This window comes from Cnephaeus nilssonii (assembly GCF_951640355.1).
Source record: "Cnephaeus nilssonii genome assembly, chromosome: 13".
Lineage (NCBI taxonomy): Eukaryota > Metazoa > Chordata > Mammalia > Chiroptera > Vespertilionidae > Cnephaeus > Cnephaeus nilssonii.
Window position 1 is genome coordinate 2,164,185 of NC_137084.1, and position 19,307 is coordinate 2,183,491.

At 58.5% G+C, this 19,307-nt stretch overlaps 1 protein-coding gene across 1 annotated transcript; it reads left to right on the forward strand.

Annotated features, from left to right (window-relative positions):
* Positions 1–387: 387 nt before the first annotated feature.
* Positions 388–8,710, forward strand: TMEM109 (transmembrane protein 109). Its single transcript, XM_079787910.1, has 4 exons — positions 388–522; positions 5,223–5,467; positions 6,373–6,475; positions 6,974–8,710. The coding sequence occupies exons 2-4, from the start codon at positions 5,231–5,233 to the stop codon at positions 7,363–7,365; spliced, it is 732 nt and encodes a 243-aa protein (XP_079644036.1). The 5' UTR covers positions 388–522; positions 5,223–5,230; the 3' UTR covers positions 7,366–8,710.
* The last annotated feature ends 10,597 nt before the right edge of the window (positions 8,711–19,307 follow it).

Genomic DNA, 19,307 nt, shown 5'->3' on the forward strand with positions numbered 1-19,307 from the left:
ACTGCTCCCGGAGGGAACGGGCGCGTTTCCCAGCGTCGCGCGGCGGTAACTGCTGCAGCGCCGCTTCCCTCGGTGCCTTTTTAGCGAGAGAAGTTCCTGAAGAGACCGAGGGCTCTCGGGCGCCCCTTCCTCCGGACGCTGCCCAGCAGGCACCGCGGCGCTCGGGCACTACATCGCCCCAAATGCCGGGGCGCTGGAGGGCGGGTGGGCTTCGACCCCGAGCTGAGATGCAGCTTGCCCACCCTACAGCCCAGCCAGGGTCACGCCTTCCCCCTTTCCCGCCAGACTTCCGCCCCCAGCTCCGGCCGCCCGCCCCGCTGCGCTCCGGGTGGGAAAGCTCGGGAAAAACACCGGCGGGAGGGGAGGGCGCATGCGCACAGCGGGGCGGGCGGGAGCGGCGGGGCCCGGGCGCGTCCGCCTTGCGCGTGCGCAGACGATAAACCAACGCCCCGGGATCGAGGCGCGGGTTTGGTGGCGCGTTTGGCGAAGTCGCACGTGAAGGGCAGTCGTGGCCGGAGGCGGGTGAGTGTGGGCCGACGCCGGGGCTCAGGGGCCGGTCGGGCCCGGGAGGCGGCAGCCACGCAGGCGGGGCCGGGGCGGAGCCGCGAGGCTGGGCGAGCACGACTGGGGAGGGGTCCGACTGGGGACCCGGATCCTTGTTGCTATGCAACAGGGGGCGTCGTTACTAGGCAACGGGAGGCACGCGTTTCCTGGGAGCCGAGGGTTCCGAGGCGGCTAGGAAATCCGGCCGAGGCGAGGCGCGGTCCGGCGGGGGGACAAGGCCAGCGCTGAGCGCCTCGCCCCAGACCCCCGCCCCCCGCCCCCCGGCCCAGCCCCCTGCGGCCTCGCTCCGAGCCCTTTGGGATACCCTGAACCCATGGGCCGTGCCGGGTCCCTTGCCAGAGACGCCACCCAGCAAGGGCTTGGCAGGGGACCCGCTGTTGGAAATAGCACATGGCGCTGACACCCTGTCTGGGGTAGGCTGGGCCCTGGGGAGGGCTCAGTTCGGCCTGTCGCCCTGCCCCCAAACAGAGGCTGGGAAGCAGCTGTTGGGGTTGGCGGGGCTGCCCCACCTGCCGGGGCGCTGACTTCATTCCCCTCCGCGGCAGCCTCGCCGTCTAGGAGCCCCCTTTCCACACCGGCTGTCCTTGGGCGGTCGCCGCCTGTTTGGATCAACTTTAAAATCAGCCTCCCCCACCTGTCTGCATGGCTCCCCCGGCTGCCCTCCACGGCACCCTCCCGGCTCTGGCCAGGCTTGGTCCCAACAAGCACGGATGAGCCATGCTGCGCCAGGCGCTGGGGAGCCCGAGAAAAGTTGGTTGTGGGGTCTGGACCAGGGGGTGCTCGGAGCCTGAAGGGGTGGCAGGCGTGGAATCGGGGACGCCCGCGGCCGTGCGGTGAGCAGTATACCGACGGTTTGGGTACGCACATCCCTTTGTGTTCTTTTTCCTATTTCTTGTTTTCCTTTTTGTGCCGCACCCGCCGTCTCTCTTGGTGGGCGGTGCGCCGGGTTCTCGCAGAGCCAGGCCAGCTCCTTGGGGTAAGTCCTGGCCCGCGTACCCCGTTGTCCGTTGGAGGAGCCTGGGCCTCAGATAGCCACAGGCAGGACTTAGCGGCTTCCAGTTTGTGGCAGAATTGAGCCTGGGACCAAAACGGAGGTAACGTTCAGGGCTTTGCCTGGAGTAGACTTTCCCCTGACCTGCCCACCGTGGTTCTGCATCGGAAGTTCCGAGGAGCTCTGAAAACACAAGCTGGGTCCCTCGCGGGGGGAGTCGGAGGTCGTTGGCCCCGTGGGACAGACCCCCTTGCTGTGACAGGCTCCACCGGCCACTCTGATGGGCGACCAGAGCCGAGAATCACTGCTGCCCCCCAGGATGAGGAAGTCGGGGCCCGAAGAGGCACCGAGTCAGCTGCCCTCCTGCCCCACGGTGATTCATAGCGTGAAAGAAAGCCAGGCAGAGGAAGCCTGCCTCCAGCAAACCACACCTCACACACAGCTTCCCGCTGCCATGGCGAGAGGAAGCCGTTCCACACACCCCCGCCCAACTCCCCCCCCCCCCCCCCCCCCGGGCTTCCCCGGCCCTGCTCCAGCCAGAGTGCTGTGGCCTGAACGGCAGGGGTAGGTAGGTCTTGTCCCCAATTTTTGCCGTCCTCATCTCTTGCTTGGTACACACCAGGACCTGTGAGCCCAGCAGGCGGGTCCCCTGTGGGTGGCCTTGTCCTGGGGGTCTGAGGGTCCTCTCACTTGGGGCTTGTTGATATTGGGGAGAACGTTCAGTGCCTCGAGGGCAGGGACCATGTCTCACGGTTGCCGTGCCAGGGTGTGGAATGAGCCACAGGGCAAGATGTAGGTTTTGGGTTCTGGATCAAGTCCCAGTTCTGCTTTGTGGACTTGAGCAAGTCGCCTGACCTCTCACACTTGATCTTAGCCAAAAGGCCGAGAAGCGATTCGCCTGACCTCTCTAAGCCGTAGTTTCCTGGGTGAAATGCGGAGAGTTGCAGTACCTCCTCAGAGAGCTTTAAGCGTTGAGCGAGGTGGTGGGATAGCGAGCACTGTGTGAGCGGTAAAGCGACACCGTGGAGCCGCGCGCACTGCTGTGACCGTGGCTGCGGGTGAAGCCGCGTCAGACGTGCTTCCCCTCAGCGTCCAGGCGGCTCCTGCCGTGACCGCCGCGGCTCCTTAGTGAGAAAGTGCGACAGAGTGGTGGGGGTCAGGCTCTTGCTGCCTGGGACTCACGCGGAAGAACAGACAGAGACTTCTGTTCAAGAAAACAGAGGAGGCCCTGACCGGTGTGGCTCAGTGGATAGAGCGTCGGCCTGCGGACTGAAGGGTCCCCGGTTCGATTCCGGTCAAGGGCAGGTACCTTGGTTGCGGGCACATCCCCAGTAGGAGGTGTGCAGGAGGCGGCTGATCGATGTCTCTTTCTCATCGATGTTTCTGACTCTCTATCCCTCTCCCTTCCTCTCTGTAAAAAATCAATAAAATATATTATAAAAAAAAAAAAAAAGAAAACAGAGGAGACGCAGGGCCACGGCCTCGCTGCGGAGGGCTTATTTCAGGGTCCCCGGCTCCCCTCAGCTGGGGCAGGTGGCCGCTTCACAGTGGAGGCCAGCGCAGAGCTCAGCAGGCTGCCGTGGGGGGAGCAGCTCCTGTCATGCTGACCTAGGCTGGGGGAGGTGACATGTGACTCCTGCCGGGGGAGTTCCTTGGACATAGGATCGCACCGAGAGAGCAGGCCTGCCCTGTCAGTCCCGGGGCGCGTGTGACCCAGATAGCCCAGGAGCCCCCGGCTTCCCTCGCCTCGGACCGGCAGGCAGGAGCCGTCTGCTGCTTGGTTTGTGCCAACAAGAGTAGAAGGCGTCCCAGCCTGGGGTGGCCCCTCGGGACCTGCCTGCTTCTCGGCCCTGCTTGGTCCCACCGGCCTCGGAGACGCCAGCGGCTGTTTCGGGGCCAGGAAGTGCCCGAATTCGATATTTTTAAAGATAACCCTTTCTTGAACCCTTCTCTTTCCCACAAAGCAAGAAAGGGAACACCCTCTCTCCCCTCTCCTCCATCCTGACGGCTCTGGTTTCTGGCCAGCTCTCTGCCTGCCCTGGTAGCAGGCGAAACTTCACGCCCCTGGCTGCTCCTCCCTCTGCCTCTGAGTCCTGGGAACGCCCTGGAGCGACAGGTTCCTCTGGGGGGCGGGTGGGGCCTGGAAGGGGCGGACTGACTTCTCTGGAGCTCGGAGGCCCCGAGATGTTGATACTGAAAACGGTTCTTGGCTGATCCACCCCAGCTTCACTGTGGCAGCGCTGACGGGCCCGTAGCATCATGGAACACGACATGGAGCACAGAACCCGAAGCGGTGACGTGAACTGTCACCGCTAAGTCACTGCGACGATTGATAGGTGCCTACTTCCTTTTCGCGTCCGGATGACCTTCCGTGCGGCTCTCTGTATCACCTCGGAAACGCCCGTTGGCGGTCGTGTGGCCGGGAGCTGTGTGCCAGGGGTCTGCTGTCAAATGCACCTGGGTTCAAGTCCTGGTTTTTCTATTGATTTCAGGGAGGAAGGGTGAGGGGGAGGGAGAGAAACATCCATGATGAGAGAGAATCATGGATCGGCTGCCTCCTGCACGCCCCACACTGGGGATCGAGCTGGCAACCCAGGCCTGTGCCCTTGACCGGAATTGAACCCGGGACCCTTCAGTCCATAGGCGGACGCTCTATCCACTGAGCCACACCGGCCAGGGCAGCTTTTTGTTAAGAATAATATCTTTCCTTAAAGGTGGTGCTCTCAGCCTTTGCCTCCATTGGTGGCTGGGGAGCGGAGGGCCTTCTGAGTCTGGGTCTCGCCTTCGCACAGTGGAGCCCCCCGGGATCTTGTGGTCTAAGCCTCGGCACCTCCAGGCAGCGCCAGCCCTGGCGAAGCTCCCCGTGACCCCGGGAACAGCCGCATTGGAATCCGCTGCGGCACCTGCACCCCCGCGGGCCTGTGGTTTGAGAGCAGAAGCTTAGGGTCAGTCCCGGCCTTTCTACTGCGCAGGGACCGGGGCTGACACGTCCCTCCCGTCTTCTCGTCCGCACCAGCAGGGCATGTGTGTGCGGCATGTTCTTGCTCGAGCAGTGACCGAGCGCCTTTCTTGATGTTGTTATACTCGGACAATCCTACTTGGGCGCTATTTTTAGGTTGTTTTTATATTCGCTTTATCTTAAGTAGATTATAATCTCCTTGGGAACCAAGCCTCATAGACTTATTATTTCTTATGCCCAAAGCACCTAAGACACAGACAGGCTTTCGGATGTTTAGAGCTGGAGTAAGGGTTAGAGCAGGCGTCCTCAAACTACGGCCCGCGGGCCACAGGCGGGTGTCTTTGCCGTTTTGTTTTTTTACTTCAAAATAAGGTATGTGCAGTGTGCATAGGAATTTGTTCATAGTTTTTTTTAAACTATAGTCCGGCCCTCCAACGGTCTGAGGGACAGTGAACTGGTCCCCTGTTTAAAAAGTTTGGGGACCCCTGGGTTAGAGCGAGCTCGCCCCCGCTAAGGCGCTGAGCAGTGCCCCTGGTTAGCTGCCGTGCGGGGTGAGGGTGAGGGGGCCCGGGAGTCGTGGCTGTGCCCAGCTGCAGCGGGAAGTGCCGTCCGCCTTTCTCACTGACGGGAGGCGGAGGGCGCCGCGTGGAGGCAGCGCGTTTCCCTGCGGTCTGGCCCCCTGCTCACCCTGTGCTGCTCTCCCCGCAGACCCAGTCATGGCCGGTTCGGGCAGCACGTGGCCATCGCACAGCCGTCTGTCCCAAGTCCCCCTGCTGGTCCTCGTGGCCCTCGTCCTCCTGCACTCAGCATCGTCCGAGCCCTCCCGAGACTTCGTGCCGCCCGGCAGGCAGAAGAGGGAGGTGCCCGCTGACCTCCTGAGCCAGATGGGCCGGTCTGTGCGGGGGACCCTGGATGCCTGGATCGGGCCGGAGACCATGCACGTGGTCTCTGAGGTGAGGGCGGCGGTTCCTGCGGGGACCCGCACGGAGGAAGATGGAGGAGGAGGCGCTGGCTCTGCGTCCTCTCTGTGTCACAACCCCCGTGGCCCCCGATTCCACGCGATGAAGCAGACATCCCTGCCTCTCGCGCTCCCATTGGTTGAATTCCACCTGAAGGCCCTGAGCTCCACCCCAGTCTTTCCCTCCTTCCTGCCCTTCTGGCCAGAAAGGCTGGGAAGAGCCATCTTTTTTTTTTTTTAATTTCTTTATTGATTAAGGTGTCACATATTTGTCCTCATCCCCCCATTCCCATCCCACTCCCCTCCCCACGGATGCCCCAACCCCCTGTTGAACTTAACCATTGGTTAGGCTCATATGCATGCACCCAAGTCCTTCGGTTGATCTCCCCCATCCTCCCCTATCCTCCCTCTGAGGCCCGATAGTCCGATCGATGCCTCCTTGCTTCTGGTTCTGTTCTTGTTCAGGGAAGAGCCATCTTTACAAACCATGTCACTGGCCCCTGGAGGGTCAGGCTTTGGTCTGCATGTGACCTGGTGTGGTGGTGGGCACACCACCAAGCCCTGCCTCATTCCTTCGCCTGTAGAGATGGGGGCGGGGCTCTCTCTCCCACCCAATGGGGTCTGATGGTTCCCACCCACATACACCCACTGCCACCCGCACCGTGTGCCAGCAGGTCCTCTGCATTAGGGCCCAGGTGTCCTGGGTTCTAGCCCAGGAAGGAGGAGCGGCCTGCTGTCCGTGCCCGCGCCCTGGCAGGGGGCTGGGGAGGGCCCCTCCGAGGCCCCGTGCGGGCAAACGCTGGCTGAGAAGCGGGTGGGAGCCGGTCCTGCCGGCCTGGCTGGACCTGGTAGTGAGGTTTGGGGAGGAGCCTCACTCGTCACGGGTTCATCTCTCCACAGACCACGTCTCAGGTGCTGGGGGCCGTCTCCTCGTGCATCTCCGTGGGCTTCTTCGCGCTGTCGGGGATCGCCGCCCAGCTGCTGAACGCCTTGGGGCTGGATGGTGAGTGGCAGGGAGCTGGTGGGCAGCTGGGGCTTAGCCCATCACTTCCTGTTTGTGGGAGTCTATCTTTTCAGGGTCTAAACTTTTCCCCAGCCCCCTGCCCCCGCCCAGGGCTCCCCAGAGGCCAGCTTAACAGCAGGCCAGAAACTGCCGCCACCTGCCAGTCCGCCTCCTGTCGGAGGAGCATCCCGCTCAGCCATAGCCTCGCATGGAACTCCCCACAGCCGGGAATCACTCCCATTTTGTAGATGAAACTGGCTCAGCCAAGGCAGGGACCTAACCAGGGCGGCAGGACACGGAGCCGAGATTCAGGCTCACATCCCTACGGCTCTGTGACCCCGTGGGAGGGGCTTTCTCTCCCTTTGCAGGGGGTCTAAGTCCTCCCTCTCTTTGGGTTTGAACGCCCCCCCCTCACTTGTCCCCCCGCCCCCCCCACCCCCCCGCCCGCTGGCCCATCGCCACTCCAGGCTGGCTGATTCTGTGACTCTTCCCCCTCAGGAGACCACCTCACCCAGGTCCTGCAGCTCAGCCCCGGCCAGGTGCAGACCCTCCTGCTGTGGGGCGCGGCGGCCCTGGTCGGCTACTGGCTGCTGTCCCTGCTCCTCGGCCTGGTCTTGGCCTTGCTGGGGCGGATCCTGTGGGGCCTGAAGCTTGTCTTCTTCCTGGTCGGCTTTGTGGCCCTGGTGCGCTCCGTGCCCGACCCTTCCACCCGGGCCCTGCTCCTGCTGGGCCTGCTGACCCTCTACGCTCTGCTGAGCCGGCTCACGGGCAGCCGGGCCTCGGGGGTCCAGCTGGAGGCCAAGGTCCGAGCGCTGGAGCGCCAGGTGGAGGAGATGCGCTGGCGGCAGAGGCGAGCGGCCAAGGGCACCCGGGGCCTGGAGGAGGAGTGAGGCCGCCCCGCACCTTCGTCGTCTCCGAACCAAAGAGCTGAGCTGCTTCCGGGGCGCTGGCCCTCCTTCCAGCCCTGCCCCTCGCTTGCCCCGTCTGGACCCTCAGGACTCTGACCTCTGCCCCAGCCCCCAGCTGAGAGGGCGGGAGACCCCTCCCTTGCTGGTCCTCTGACCCCTTTCTCTGCCCCCATCCGTCTCCGCTGGGCAGCTCGGAAGCCCCCACCCCCAGCTCGTGCTTCTGCTCTCTGAGCATCACTGCCGTCAGCCGCCCTGCGGCCACCCCGCCTTCCTGCTGCTGCTCTCGCTCTCCTGTCCTCTTTGCCTTTGCCAAGTCCCAGCTCCCTCCCTGTGTCCCCTCCCCGCCCTGCGCTCCTACCCAACCACTGTCCTTCCAGGCTGCTCCTTCCCTTCCTGCCCAGGGTGGGAGAGCAGGGCCGCTGGGACTGAGGGGAAGGGAGGTGGGGACATTGCCCTGTGGGGCTGTGGGCGAGATGGACATTGAGTCTGTTACAAGTGCCTTAATCCGAGCCAGCGGGCCCTGCGCTTGCCTGCTGCCCTGTGTGCGCCCTGGGCCCTGTGCGTGCCGGGGGCCCCTGTGCGTGCCCTGGGCCCTGTGCGTGCCCTGGGGCCTGTGCGTGCCCTGGGGCCTGTGCGTGCAGGTAGCCCCTGTGCATGCCTTGGGCCCTGTGCGTGCCCTGGGCCCTGTGCGTGCCCTGGGCCCTGTGCGTGCAGGTAGCCCCTGTGCATGCCTTGGGCCCTGTGCGTGCCTGTGCGTGCCCTGGGCCCTATGCGTGCCATAGGCCCCGAGCTTGCCGGCTGTCCTACTGTGTGTAGGAAAGTGTGCTGTGGCTGCTTTGTGTCGTGATTCCCCTTCAGCCGAAGCAGAGGCTGGCTGCTCCGGAGGGTGCTTGCGAGCAGGCCCAGCAGCGGCTCGGTCCCGGGGTGGGGGTGGGGGGGTCAGGGACCGAGGACGAAGGACTCATCCTGTCTGCGGAGCTGCAGGCGCCTCCATCTCCACTCCCACCGCCGGGAGCTGCTGACCAGGCCACCCCCATGGCCCGGGAGGGTCGCGGAGCAGACACACCGAGATGGCACCCCCTCCCTTCACATGCTCTGCGGGGAGCAGGGGGCGTCTGCAGACCCCTCTCCACCGGGGCGCTCCTCCCCTGGAGGCTCCGGTGGGCCGGGCACCCTCCTCTGCCGGCCGGGCATGTGACACCCGTGATGTGGAGAGTGACGACGTGCCCAGTTCTTACTGTCAAGGTTGACGCGGAGTCCCAGCTGGCGTGATATGTATTTTACCAGCGCTTGGTGGTTTTAAATAAAGTGCACGCTGTTCCATTGTCTGTGCCGCGTACGTGCGCTCGGCAGAGTCCGCACTGCCTCGGTTTCCCGCTGCAGCCAAACCCCCTCTAGCCCACCCTGTCTGTCTCCCGGCGGCCGGGCCAGGCTGGTGCGAAGGGAAGGCGGGAGGGGGTGGGAAGGAAGGAAGGCTGGTACCAGGTACCCTTCCCTCCAGGAGCTGAGGCATGAGGGAGGCCTGCCCCCGTTATAAGCCTTCCAGGAGCTGACTGGCACCCCACGCCCTGTCCCCCCCCTCGTGCCGGGGTCAAAGGCTGGCCCTAAGCCAGGGGACTTGGGCCTCCTCCTCGCCCACAGGGTTTCCTGCCCTGGGGTTCCTGACCCAGCCCGCAGCCTGGCGGGTGGAGGGCCTGGGCGGGTTTCTTTTGTCAGCTTCCCTGGAGATGCTGCTGGTTGGCGGGTGCCTGCTCTGGACCCTCCCAACCGCCTAGCAGGCGAGCCTGGCCCGGAGGCTGCCGGGACCCGGGAGGCCGGCCTTCTCTGGGGAGCAGAGGCAAGTCCTCACACTTCCCACGCCCACAGGCCTGTCCTGGGCATGAAACCAGCTGCCTGCGCCTGGAGTCCTCCCTTCCCGCAGGGGCCCAGGCCTGGTGGTGGTGGTGGTGGTGGTGGTGGTGGTGGTGGTGGTGATAGAACGAAACAGAAGCTTTAAACAAACCCCCTTTCCCAGTACTGGGAGCAAAAGTCTTAAACTGTTCCACAAACCCCCTTTTTCCAGTACTGGGAACAAAAGCCTTAAACTGTTCCAGGAAACAGCTCTGAGCCACAGGTGCTAACAATTAAGAAAAATAGGAGGTAGGGTTATCAGATAAGAACAACTGACTAAGTCAGGAGGTCTATTGTAACAATTTACTGTAAACAAGCCCAGGTCCACTTTGGAAAATTCCCCGAATTACATTGTACCCCACCCCAGGCTATAGTTTTCCCTTTATAAGCTTGTAAGACTCTTCATTCGGGGCCCAACTCCTCTGCTCCTGCGTGAGTCACGAGTTGAGCCCCAGCGCGCTGGAATAAACCTCTTGTTTTTTGCATCAAGTGACGCCTCCTGTGGCTGATTGGGGTTGCCGTCGATTCGGGGGACAGAGTAAGGGTCTCCTTTTGGGGGTCTTACATTTGGTGCGTTGGCCGGGAAATTGACGGCCCCCCCTCATCCGCGGAGTCGACCTTGGAGGTAAGAAGGGGTACCCCGAGATTGTCTGTCTTTGTCCTGTGTGAGATTGTCTGTCTTTGTCCTGTGTGAGATTGTCTGTCTTTGTCCTGTGTTTAGCCAGTTGGACCGGTGTTGTGTGCGCGCGCACTTTTGGTTTGGCAACCGTTCGGCGACTCGTGAGAGTAGCCGAGCAGTGGCCGGTAGACGTGCCTGGAGGGCCACAGGTTGCAGCCCTGGGGGACGCCCCAAGGGTGGAGGAGAGCCAGGGACGCCTGGTAGTCTCCTATTGTGAGGGCGCTGATCAGGTCCAACTGTTGGATCAGAGATTGTTAGGATCGCGCCCGTCTGGTTCTGTTGTGTATTTGTGGAGGACAAAGTGGAGTAAGTGGGTCCTCGCGTCTGTAGCGTTATTGTTATTTGTGTTTCTGACGACTTACGAACTGACGATGGGACAGACTGTGACTACCCCTCTTAGTCTGACATTAGACCATTGGACTGAAGTTAAGGGAAGAGGTTGCGACCTATCAGTTGAGATCAAGAAAGGCCCATGGAGGACCTTCTGCTCCTCAGAATGGCCCACTTTTAATATAGGATGGCCAGCAGAAGGGACTTTTGACCTGTCTGTCATCTTTGCTGTTAAAGAGATTGTTTTTCAGAAAGAACCTGGAGCCCATCAGGATCAGCAGCCCTACATCGTGGTTTGGCAGGACCTGGTGCAAAATCCACCCCCCTGGGTCCGACCTTGGGTTGCAAAACCCAAGCCCCGACTGGCTGCTCCAGTACCGGCTGATCCAGTACTGGCCGTGCCGGTGCCAGCCACTCCGGTGCCAGCTGCGCCGGTGCCGGCCGCTCCAGCGCCGGCCGCTCCAGTACTAGCCGCGCCGGTGCCAGCCACTCCGGTGCCAGCTGCGCCGGTGCCAGCTGTGCCGGTGCCAGACACTCCAGTGCCGGCCGCCCCGGTACCGACTGCTCAGGTGCCGGCCGCTCCAGTCCCAGCTGCTCAAGTTCTCGCCGTCCAGACTCCCAGTTCTGGGGGGAAATCCAGTCACTCGGACCCCCCCCAGAAGATTTATCCAGACCTCCAGACTGACCTCCTTCTCCTTGACCCACCTCCCCCCTATCCTCCTGTCTTGGTTCCTGTAGAAGGTCGGGGGGAGCCAGAAGCGTCGCCGCCCCCGGCAGTTGCCCCCTCTGCCCCCCCTAACGAATCTCTGCTAGGGCCTGCACAGAGCACCCGGAGCCGCCGCGGAATGACTCCCGACACCACTGTTGCCCTTCCCCTGAGAGCTTATGGGCCCCCACCAGTGGTGATGGATGGTGGGCCGGCCCCTCTTCAACCTCTCCAGTACTGGCCTTTTTCCTCCGCTGACTTGTATAACTGGAAAACTAACCATCCTCCCTTTTCAGAGGACCCCCAGCGCTTAACCGGGCTGGTAGAGTCTTTAATGTTCTCTCATCAACCCACATGGGATGACTGTCAGCAGCTACTGCAGACTCTTTTCAATACGGAGGAGAAGGAGAGGATCTTATTAGAAGCAAGGAAGAACGTACCAGGAACAGATGGACGACCCACCCAGCTCCCCCACCTCATCGAGACTGCCTTTCCCCTCTCCAGGCCTGACTGGGATTTCAACACGGCAGAAGGTAGGGAGCGACTGACAGTCTATCGCCAGACTCTAGTGGCTGGCCTCCGCGGGGCAGCGAGACGCCCCACTAATTTGGCTAAGGTAAGAGAGGTTATCCAGGGGGCCACGGAACCTCCGTCAGTATTTCTTGAGCGCTTAATAGAAGCTTTCCGGCGCTACACTCCGTTTGACCCTACCTCTGAGGGGCAAAGGGCTTCCGTGGCCATGGCTTTTATAGGGCAGTCAGCGGTAGATATTAAGAGAAAGTTACAAAGAATAGAAGGGTTGCAGGATTATACCCTACAGGATCTAGTTAAGGAGGCAGAGAAAGTGTACCATAAGAGGGAAACAGAGGAGGAAAAAGAGCAAAGGAAAGAAAAAGAAAGAGAAGAAAGGGAAAACAAAAGGGATCGCAAACAGGAGAAAAACCTGACACGGATTTTGGCCGCAGTAGTAAGAGAGAGAGACCAGGAACAGACCCAAAGCAGGGCTAGAAAGTCAGGTTACCTGGGCAACCGCACCCCATTAGACAAAGATCAGTGTGCCTACTGTAAGGAAAAAGGTCACTGGGCTAGAGAGTGCCCTAAGAAGAAGAAGAACAGGCCCTCCAAGAAAGTGTTAGCCCTGGAAGAAGATTAGCGGGGACGGGGCTCGGAACCCCTCCCCGAGCCTAGGGTAACACTAAAGGTGGAGGGGAAGCCAGTTGAGTTCCTAGTAGACACTGGGGCTCAACACTCGGTCCTGCTTGAACCGTCTGGGCCCGTCTCCCACAAAAAATCGTGGGTGATAGGAGCCACAGGGCACCAGCAGTACTCATGGACTACCCGAAGAACGGTGGACTTAGGAACGGGACGGGTAACCCACTCGTTTCTAGTCATCCCCGAGTGCCCTGCGCCTCTACTTGGGAGAGATCTCCTAACCAAAATGGGAGCCCAGATTACCTTCACCCCTGAAGGCCCGGAGGTGACCCAAAGCGAGAAAATGGCTACCGTCCTGACCATACACCTAGATGATGAACATAGACTTTTTGAGAAACAGAGAGCAGAAATTAGTCACATAAATGACTGGTTGAACAGGTATCCTGGGGCGTGGGCCGAGACGGCTGGAACAGGACTAGCTGCTGAAAGGCCGCCCGTAGTCATAGAACTGAAGGCCACTTCTACTCCTGTGGCTGTACGCCAATACCCTATGACCAAGGAGGCCAGGGAAGGAATTAGGCCCCATGTCCAGCGTCTCCTTCAGCAAGGCATTCTGGTAAAGTGCCAGTCGCCATGGAACACCCCCCTGTTACCCGTTAAGAAGCCTGGCACAGGAGACTATCGCCCGGTGCAGGACTTAAGGGAAGTGAACAAACGGGTGCAGGACATCCACCCCACTGTACCTAACCCTTACAACTTGTTGAGCTCTCTCCCCCCGGATCATATTTGGTATACTGTCTTGGATTTAAAGGACGCTTTTTTCTGCCTGCGGCTACACCCTTCCAGCCAGAACATCTTTGCATTTGAGTGGCGGGACCCTGACTCCGGGACTACAGGACAACTGACTTGGACCCGATTACCCCAGGGGTTCAAGAATTCCCCGACCCTCTTCGATGAAGCCCTCCACCAGGATCTGGCCCACTTCCGTGCCAGCCATCCCCAGGTAACTCTTCTGCAGTATGTAGATGACTTACTACTAGCCGGGGCCACAGAGGAAGAGTGCCGACGGGGCACGGGACTACTGCTAGAAGAACTCGCCCGCTTAGGATATCGGGCCTCCGCCAAGAAGGCCCAGATCTGCCAAAGAGAGGTAACGTACCTGGGGTACGCCCTCAAAGGGGGGCAGAGATGGCTGACGGAGGCCAGAAAACAAACTGTGACTCAGATACCCGTTCCTCGCACACCCCGCCAGGTGCGAGAATTTTTAGGGACTGCGGGGTTTTGCCGCTTATGGATTCCCGGGTTCGCTACCTTGGCGGCTCCCCTCTATCCTCTGACGAGAGAGAGTGTCTCGTTTGAGTGGGGTAACGACCAACAGCAGGCCTTTGATGACATCAAGAAGGCATTACTGTCAGCCCCCGCCCTGGCATTACCGGACGTAGCAAAGCCCTTCGTCCTATTTGTGGACGAGAGGAGGGGAGTGGCCCGAGGGGTGCTGACCCAGTCTCTAGGGCCGTGGAAGAGGCCGGTAGCATACCTCTCCAAGAAGCTAGATCCTGTTGCTAGTGGCTGGCCTGCCTGTCTGAGGGCCGTGGCGGCAGTGGCAGTATTGGTGAAGGATGCTGACAAATTAACTATGGGACAGAAGCTAACAATCATTGCCCCTCACTCCTTGGAGAGCATCATCAGACAGCCCCCTGATCGGTGGCTGTCCAACGCCCGCATGACACATTACCAGAGTCTCCTACTGAATGGAGACAGGATCCAGTTCGGGCCGCCTGCCATCCTCAACCCAGCTACCCTACTACCTGAAACGTCCACCCAGGAGAGTGTGCTGCATACCTGTCAAGAGATACTGGCAGAAGAAACGGGGACCCGCAGGGACCTCCGAGACCAGCCCTTGCCAGACGCTCAGCTAACCTGGTTCACTGATGGAAGCAGCTACATAATAGAAGGTAAACGGGTGGCCGGGGCGGCGGTAGTGGACAATGAGCAAATTATCTGGGCGAGCCGCCTACCCGAAGGGACATCGGCTCAGAAGGCTGAGTTACTAGCTCTGACTCAGGCTCTACGGTTGGCAGAAGGGAAGAAGATTAACATCTACACTGATAGCAGGTATGCATTCGCTACTGCTCATGTACACGGGGCCATCTACCGGCAGCGGGGGCTACTGACCTCGGCAGGGAAGGAAATTAAAAATAAAGAAGAAATTCTAAGCCTGTTAGAGGCCATCCACCTTCCTAAGAAAGTGGCAATTATTCACTGCCCCGGACATCAGAAAAGAGGGTCCAGGGTTGCAGAAGGGAACCAAAGGGCTGACAGAGAAGCCAAGCAGGCGGCCCAGGGACTTAACATCCTATCCTTGTCTGAGGGAAAGCCGAGGTCTCACCCTGAGGATGCGGTATACCCCTCTATCAGGAACTTTGAATATTCAGAACCAGACCTTGAAAGAATGGACAGATTAGGATTTCACCTGGAGACTCCAGAGGGGATCCGGGAAACCTCAGAAGGGAAAAGAATCCTCCCTGAAAAACAGGCTGTCATCTTTCTCAGACACCTTCATAAGTTAACTCATCTGGGCCCAAAACATTTAAAAACTATTGTCCAGTCATCACCGTATTATATCATGAAATTAGGAGAGCTCGCAGATACAACTGTAAAAGAATGCAAGCCTTGCCAGATGGTGAATGCCCAGCCCAGCAAGCTAACTCAGGGCAAACGGCTCCGAGGAGACCGCCCTGGGAGTTACTGGGAAGTAGACTTCACTGAAGTAAAGCCAGCCAGGTATGGATACAGATACTTATTGGTATTCATAGATACATTTTCAGGATGGGTTGAAGCCTTTCCTACCAAGAAGGAGACTGCTCAGGTGGTGGCCAAGACAATACTAGAAGACATCTTCCCGAGGTTCGGGGTGCCTAAGGTAATCGGGTCAGACAACGGCCCTGCATTTGTTGCCCAGGTAAGTCAGGGACTGGCCAAAATCCTGGGGCTTGATTGGAAATTACATTGTGCTTATAGGCCCCAAAGCTCAGGGCAAGTAGAAAGAATGAATAGAACTTTAAAAGAGGTCATGACTAAATTGTCCTTAGAGACTGGCATAACAGACTGGACAGTCCTCCTTCCCTTTGCCTTGTTTAGGGTACGCAATACCCCTGGCTCCCTAAAGCTAACTCCTTTTGAAATTCTCTATGGGGCTCACCCCCCACTCTTGACCATACCACACCTCCCTTTCCCAAAATCTTATCCCTCTCAATCTTTGTACACCAGATTAAAAGCCCTTGAGACTGTGCAGAGGGAAGTGTGGAATCGGTTGGCCGAGGCCTACAAGCCCGGAGACCTGCAAGTGCCTCATCAGTTCCAGGTCGGAGACTCGGTGTACATTCGGCGCCACCGTGCGGCCAGCTTAGAACCGAGGTGGAAAGGACCCTACATAGTGCTGCTCACAACTCCAACTGCAGTAAAGGTCGATGGCATCGCCGCTTGGATCCACGCTTCACATGCCAAGCCCGCACCACCCCCAGACCCAGCGTGGAAAGTGGAAAAAATGGACAATCCCCTCAAGCTCCGCATTCACCGTGTTCCTGCTCCTGCTGACGCTCCTTCCGATAAGTAGTCCTAATCCCCACAACCCCCAACGACTGACTTGGCAGGTCCTCTCCCAGACTGGAGATATAGTATGGAGCACCACCAAGGAAGACCCCCTTTGGGCCTGGTGGCCGCCCCTGACCCCGGACATTTGCGCCTTAGTAGCTGGACTAGATAATTGGGACATCCCTACCCTAACTGCCGAGGAGAGCCGTAGAACTTCACCCCCTGGCCCCATGCCCTCAAACAGCGAAAGTTACGAATACCATCTCCTTCATGGACATTACCGGGGCTGTAGCTACCCAAAGGCCCGTATCACCTTAAGCCAGACCCCTTTTTATGTCTGCCCCCGAGATGGGAGAACACGCACCCAGGAGAGACAGTGTGGGGGGGCATCCCATTTTTATTGTGCAGCTTGGGACTGTGAAACTACTGGAAATACTTATTGGAACCCCACTTCATCCTGGGATCTGATAAGGGTACAGAAAAATCTTATAGCAGCAAGCTGCTATCACCAAGGGTGGTGTAATCCCTTGAATGTCTCCTTCACAGAAAAAGGGAGACAATCCCGTGAATGGATTAAAGGAAAAACATGGGGATTACGTTTCTATGTGCCAGGTTATGACGATGGGTTTTCCTTCACTATCAAACTTAAGGTTGAAACCCTGACTGCCGTTCAAGTAGGACCTAACCTGGTAATATCTGAGCAGCGGCCTCCCACCGCCCACCTGAGACCACCTGCTCCCCAGACCTCTCTTAATGGGTCCACTACAGTTCCAACGTCCCCGACTCTAGAGATACTGAGCACGGGGCAGAGACTCCTTAACCTAATTCAGGGAGCTTTCAGCGTCCTCAATGCCTCCAACCCTAACCTGACCAAGTCCTGTTGGCTATGTCTAGTGTCAAGCCCTCCGTATTATGAGGGCATTGCCTTTTCAGGGACCTTTAATAATACCACCTCCCATGACTCCTGTAGCTGGGGGTTGAATAATAAACTCACCCTCACAGAAGTCTCGGGGAGTGGCACTTGCTTAGGCTCAGTTCCCACAGGCCGTAAGCATCTGTGCAATCAGACAATAGAAAGTCCTCAAACAACTACCAACTACTATCTGGTTCCTCCCGTAGGCGGATGGTGGGCCTGCAGTACAGGAATAACCCCATGTGTTTCCTCATCGGTGTTCAACACCACCAAAGACTATTGTGTCCTCATACAGCTGGTACCTAGAGTTATCTACCACGAGGCAGGTTCCTTCGAGGCCGAGTTCGACCTACGGCCCCGCAGACAAAAGAGGGAGCCGATCTCGCTCACTTTGGCAGTCCTGCTGGGCTTGGGAGTAGCAGCTGGAGTGGGGACGGGGACCACTGCCCTTATTCAGACTCCCCAGTACATCGAGGGGTTACGAGCAGCTGTAGATGAAGATCTAAAAGCCATAGAGCAGTCAATCACCAAATTAGAAGAGTCACTAACCTCTTTATCTGAAGTAGTACTACAGAATAGGCGGGGCTTAGATCTCCTATTTCTAAAAGATGGTGGATTATGTGCTGCACTAAAAGAAGAATGTTGTTTTTACATAGATCACTCTGGTGTAATAAAGGACTCTATGTCCAAGCTTAGAGAAAGACTAGAAACAAGACAACGAGATCGGGAAGCACACCAAGGGTGGTTTGAAAGTTGGTACAGCCGATCCCCTTGGCTCACTACCCTCATATCCACCTTAATGGGTCCCCTTATTATACTGCTTCTAATCCTCACTTTTGGGCCCTGCATCTTAAATCGCCTAGTCACTTTCATCAGGGAGAGAATAAGTGCTGTACAGGTTTTAATGCTCAGACAACAATACCAGTCCCTCCGCCAAGGAGACAGCCTCGGAGGAGGGTATATAGAGACAGAAGTTCCATGATTAGAACTTACAAAAAAGCAAATGGGGGAATGATAGAACGAAACAGAAGCTTTAAACAAACCCCCTTTCCCAGTACTGGGAGCAAAAGTCTTAAACTGTTCCACAAACCCCCTTTTTCCAGTACTGGGAACAAAAGCCTTAAACTGTTCCAGGAAACAGCTCTGAGCCACAGGTGCTAACAATTAAGAAAAATAGGAGGTAGGGTTATCAGATAAGAACAACTGACTAAGTCAGGAGGTCTATTGTAACAATTTACTGTAAACAAGCCCAGGTCCACTTTGGAAAATTCCCCGAATTACATTGTACCCCACCCCAGGCTATAGTTTTCCCTTTATAAGCTTGTAAGACTCTTCATTCGGGGCCCAACTCCTCTGCTCCTGCGTGAGTCACGAGTTGAGCCCCAGCGCGCTGGAATAAACCTCTTGTTTTTTGCATCAAGTGACGCCTCCTGTGGCTGATTGGGGTTGCCGTCGATTCGGGGGACAGAGTAAGGGTCTCCTTTTGGGGGTCTTACATTTGGTGCGTTGGCCGGGAAATTGACGGCCCCCCCTCATCCGCGGAGTCGACCTTGGAGGTAAGAAGGGGTACCCCGAGATTGTCTGTCTTTGTCCTGTGTGAGATTGTCTGTCTTTGTCCTGTGTGAGATTGTCTGTCTTTGTCCTGTGTTTAGCCAGTTGGACCGGTGTTGTGTGCGCGCGCACTTTTGGTTTGGCAACCGTTCGGCGACTCGTGAGAGTAGCCGAGCAGTGGCCGGTAGACGTGCCTGGAGGGCCACAGGTTGCAGCCCTGGGGGACGCCCCAAGGGTGGAGGAGAGCCAGGGACGCCTGGTAGTCTCCTATTGTGAGGGCGCTGATCAGGTCCAACTGTTGGATCAGAGATTGTTAGGATCGCGCCCGTCTGGTTCTGTTGTGTATTTGTGGAGGACAAAGTGGAGTAAGTGGGTCCTCGCGTCTGTAGCGTTATTGTTATTTGTGTTTCTGACGACTTACGAACTGACGATGGGACAGACTGTGACTACCCCTCTTAGTCTGACATTAGACCATTGGACTGAAGTTAAGGGAAGAGGTTGCGACCTATCAGTTGAGATCAAGAAAGGCCCATGGAGGACCTTCTGCTCCTCAGAATGGCCCACTTTTAATATAGGATGGCCAGCAGAAGGGACTTTTGACCTGTCTGTCATCTTTGCTGTTAAAGAGATTGTTTTTCAGAAAGAACCTGGAGCCCATCAGGATCAGCAGCCCTACATCGTGGTTTGGCAGGACCTGGTGCAAAATCCACCCCCCTGGGTCCGACCTTGGGTTGCAAAACCCAAGCCCCGACTGGCTGCTCCAGTACCGGCTGATCCAGTACTGGCCGTGCCGGTGCCAGCCACTCCGGTGCCAGCTGCGCCGGTGCCGGCCGCTCCAGCGCCGGCCGCTCCAGTACTAGCCGCGCCGGTGCCAGCCACTCCGGTGCCAGCTGCGCCGGTGCCAGCTGTGCCGGTGCCAGACACTCCAGTGCCGGCCGCCCCGGTACCGACTGCTCAGGTGCCGGCCGCTCCAGTCCCAGCTGCTCAAGTTCTCGCCGTCCAGACTCCCAGTTCTGGGGGGAAATCCAGTCACTCGGACCCCCCCCAGAAGATTTATCCAGACCTCCAGACTGACCTCCTTCTCCTTGACCCACCTCCCCCCTATCCTC

Coding starts and splice junctions, on each gene's coding strand:
- TMEM109 (XM_079787910.1), top strand. CDS start 5,231: ATGGCCGGTTCGGGCAGCACGTGGCCATCGCACAGCCGTCTGTCCCAA. Junction 5,468..6,372: donor CCATGCACGTGGTCTCTGAG/GTGAGGGCGGCG, acceptor ATCTCTCCACAG/ACCACGTCTCAGGTGCTGGG. Junction 6,476..6,973: donor GAACGCCTTGGGGCTGGATG/GTGAGTGGCAGG, acceptor CTTCCCCCTCAG/GAGACCACCTCACCCAGGTC.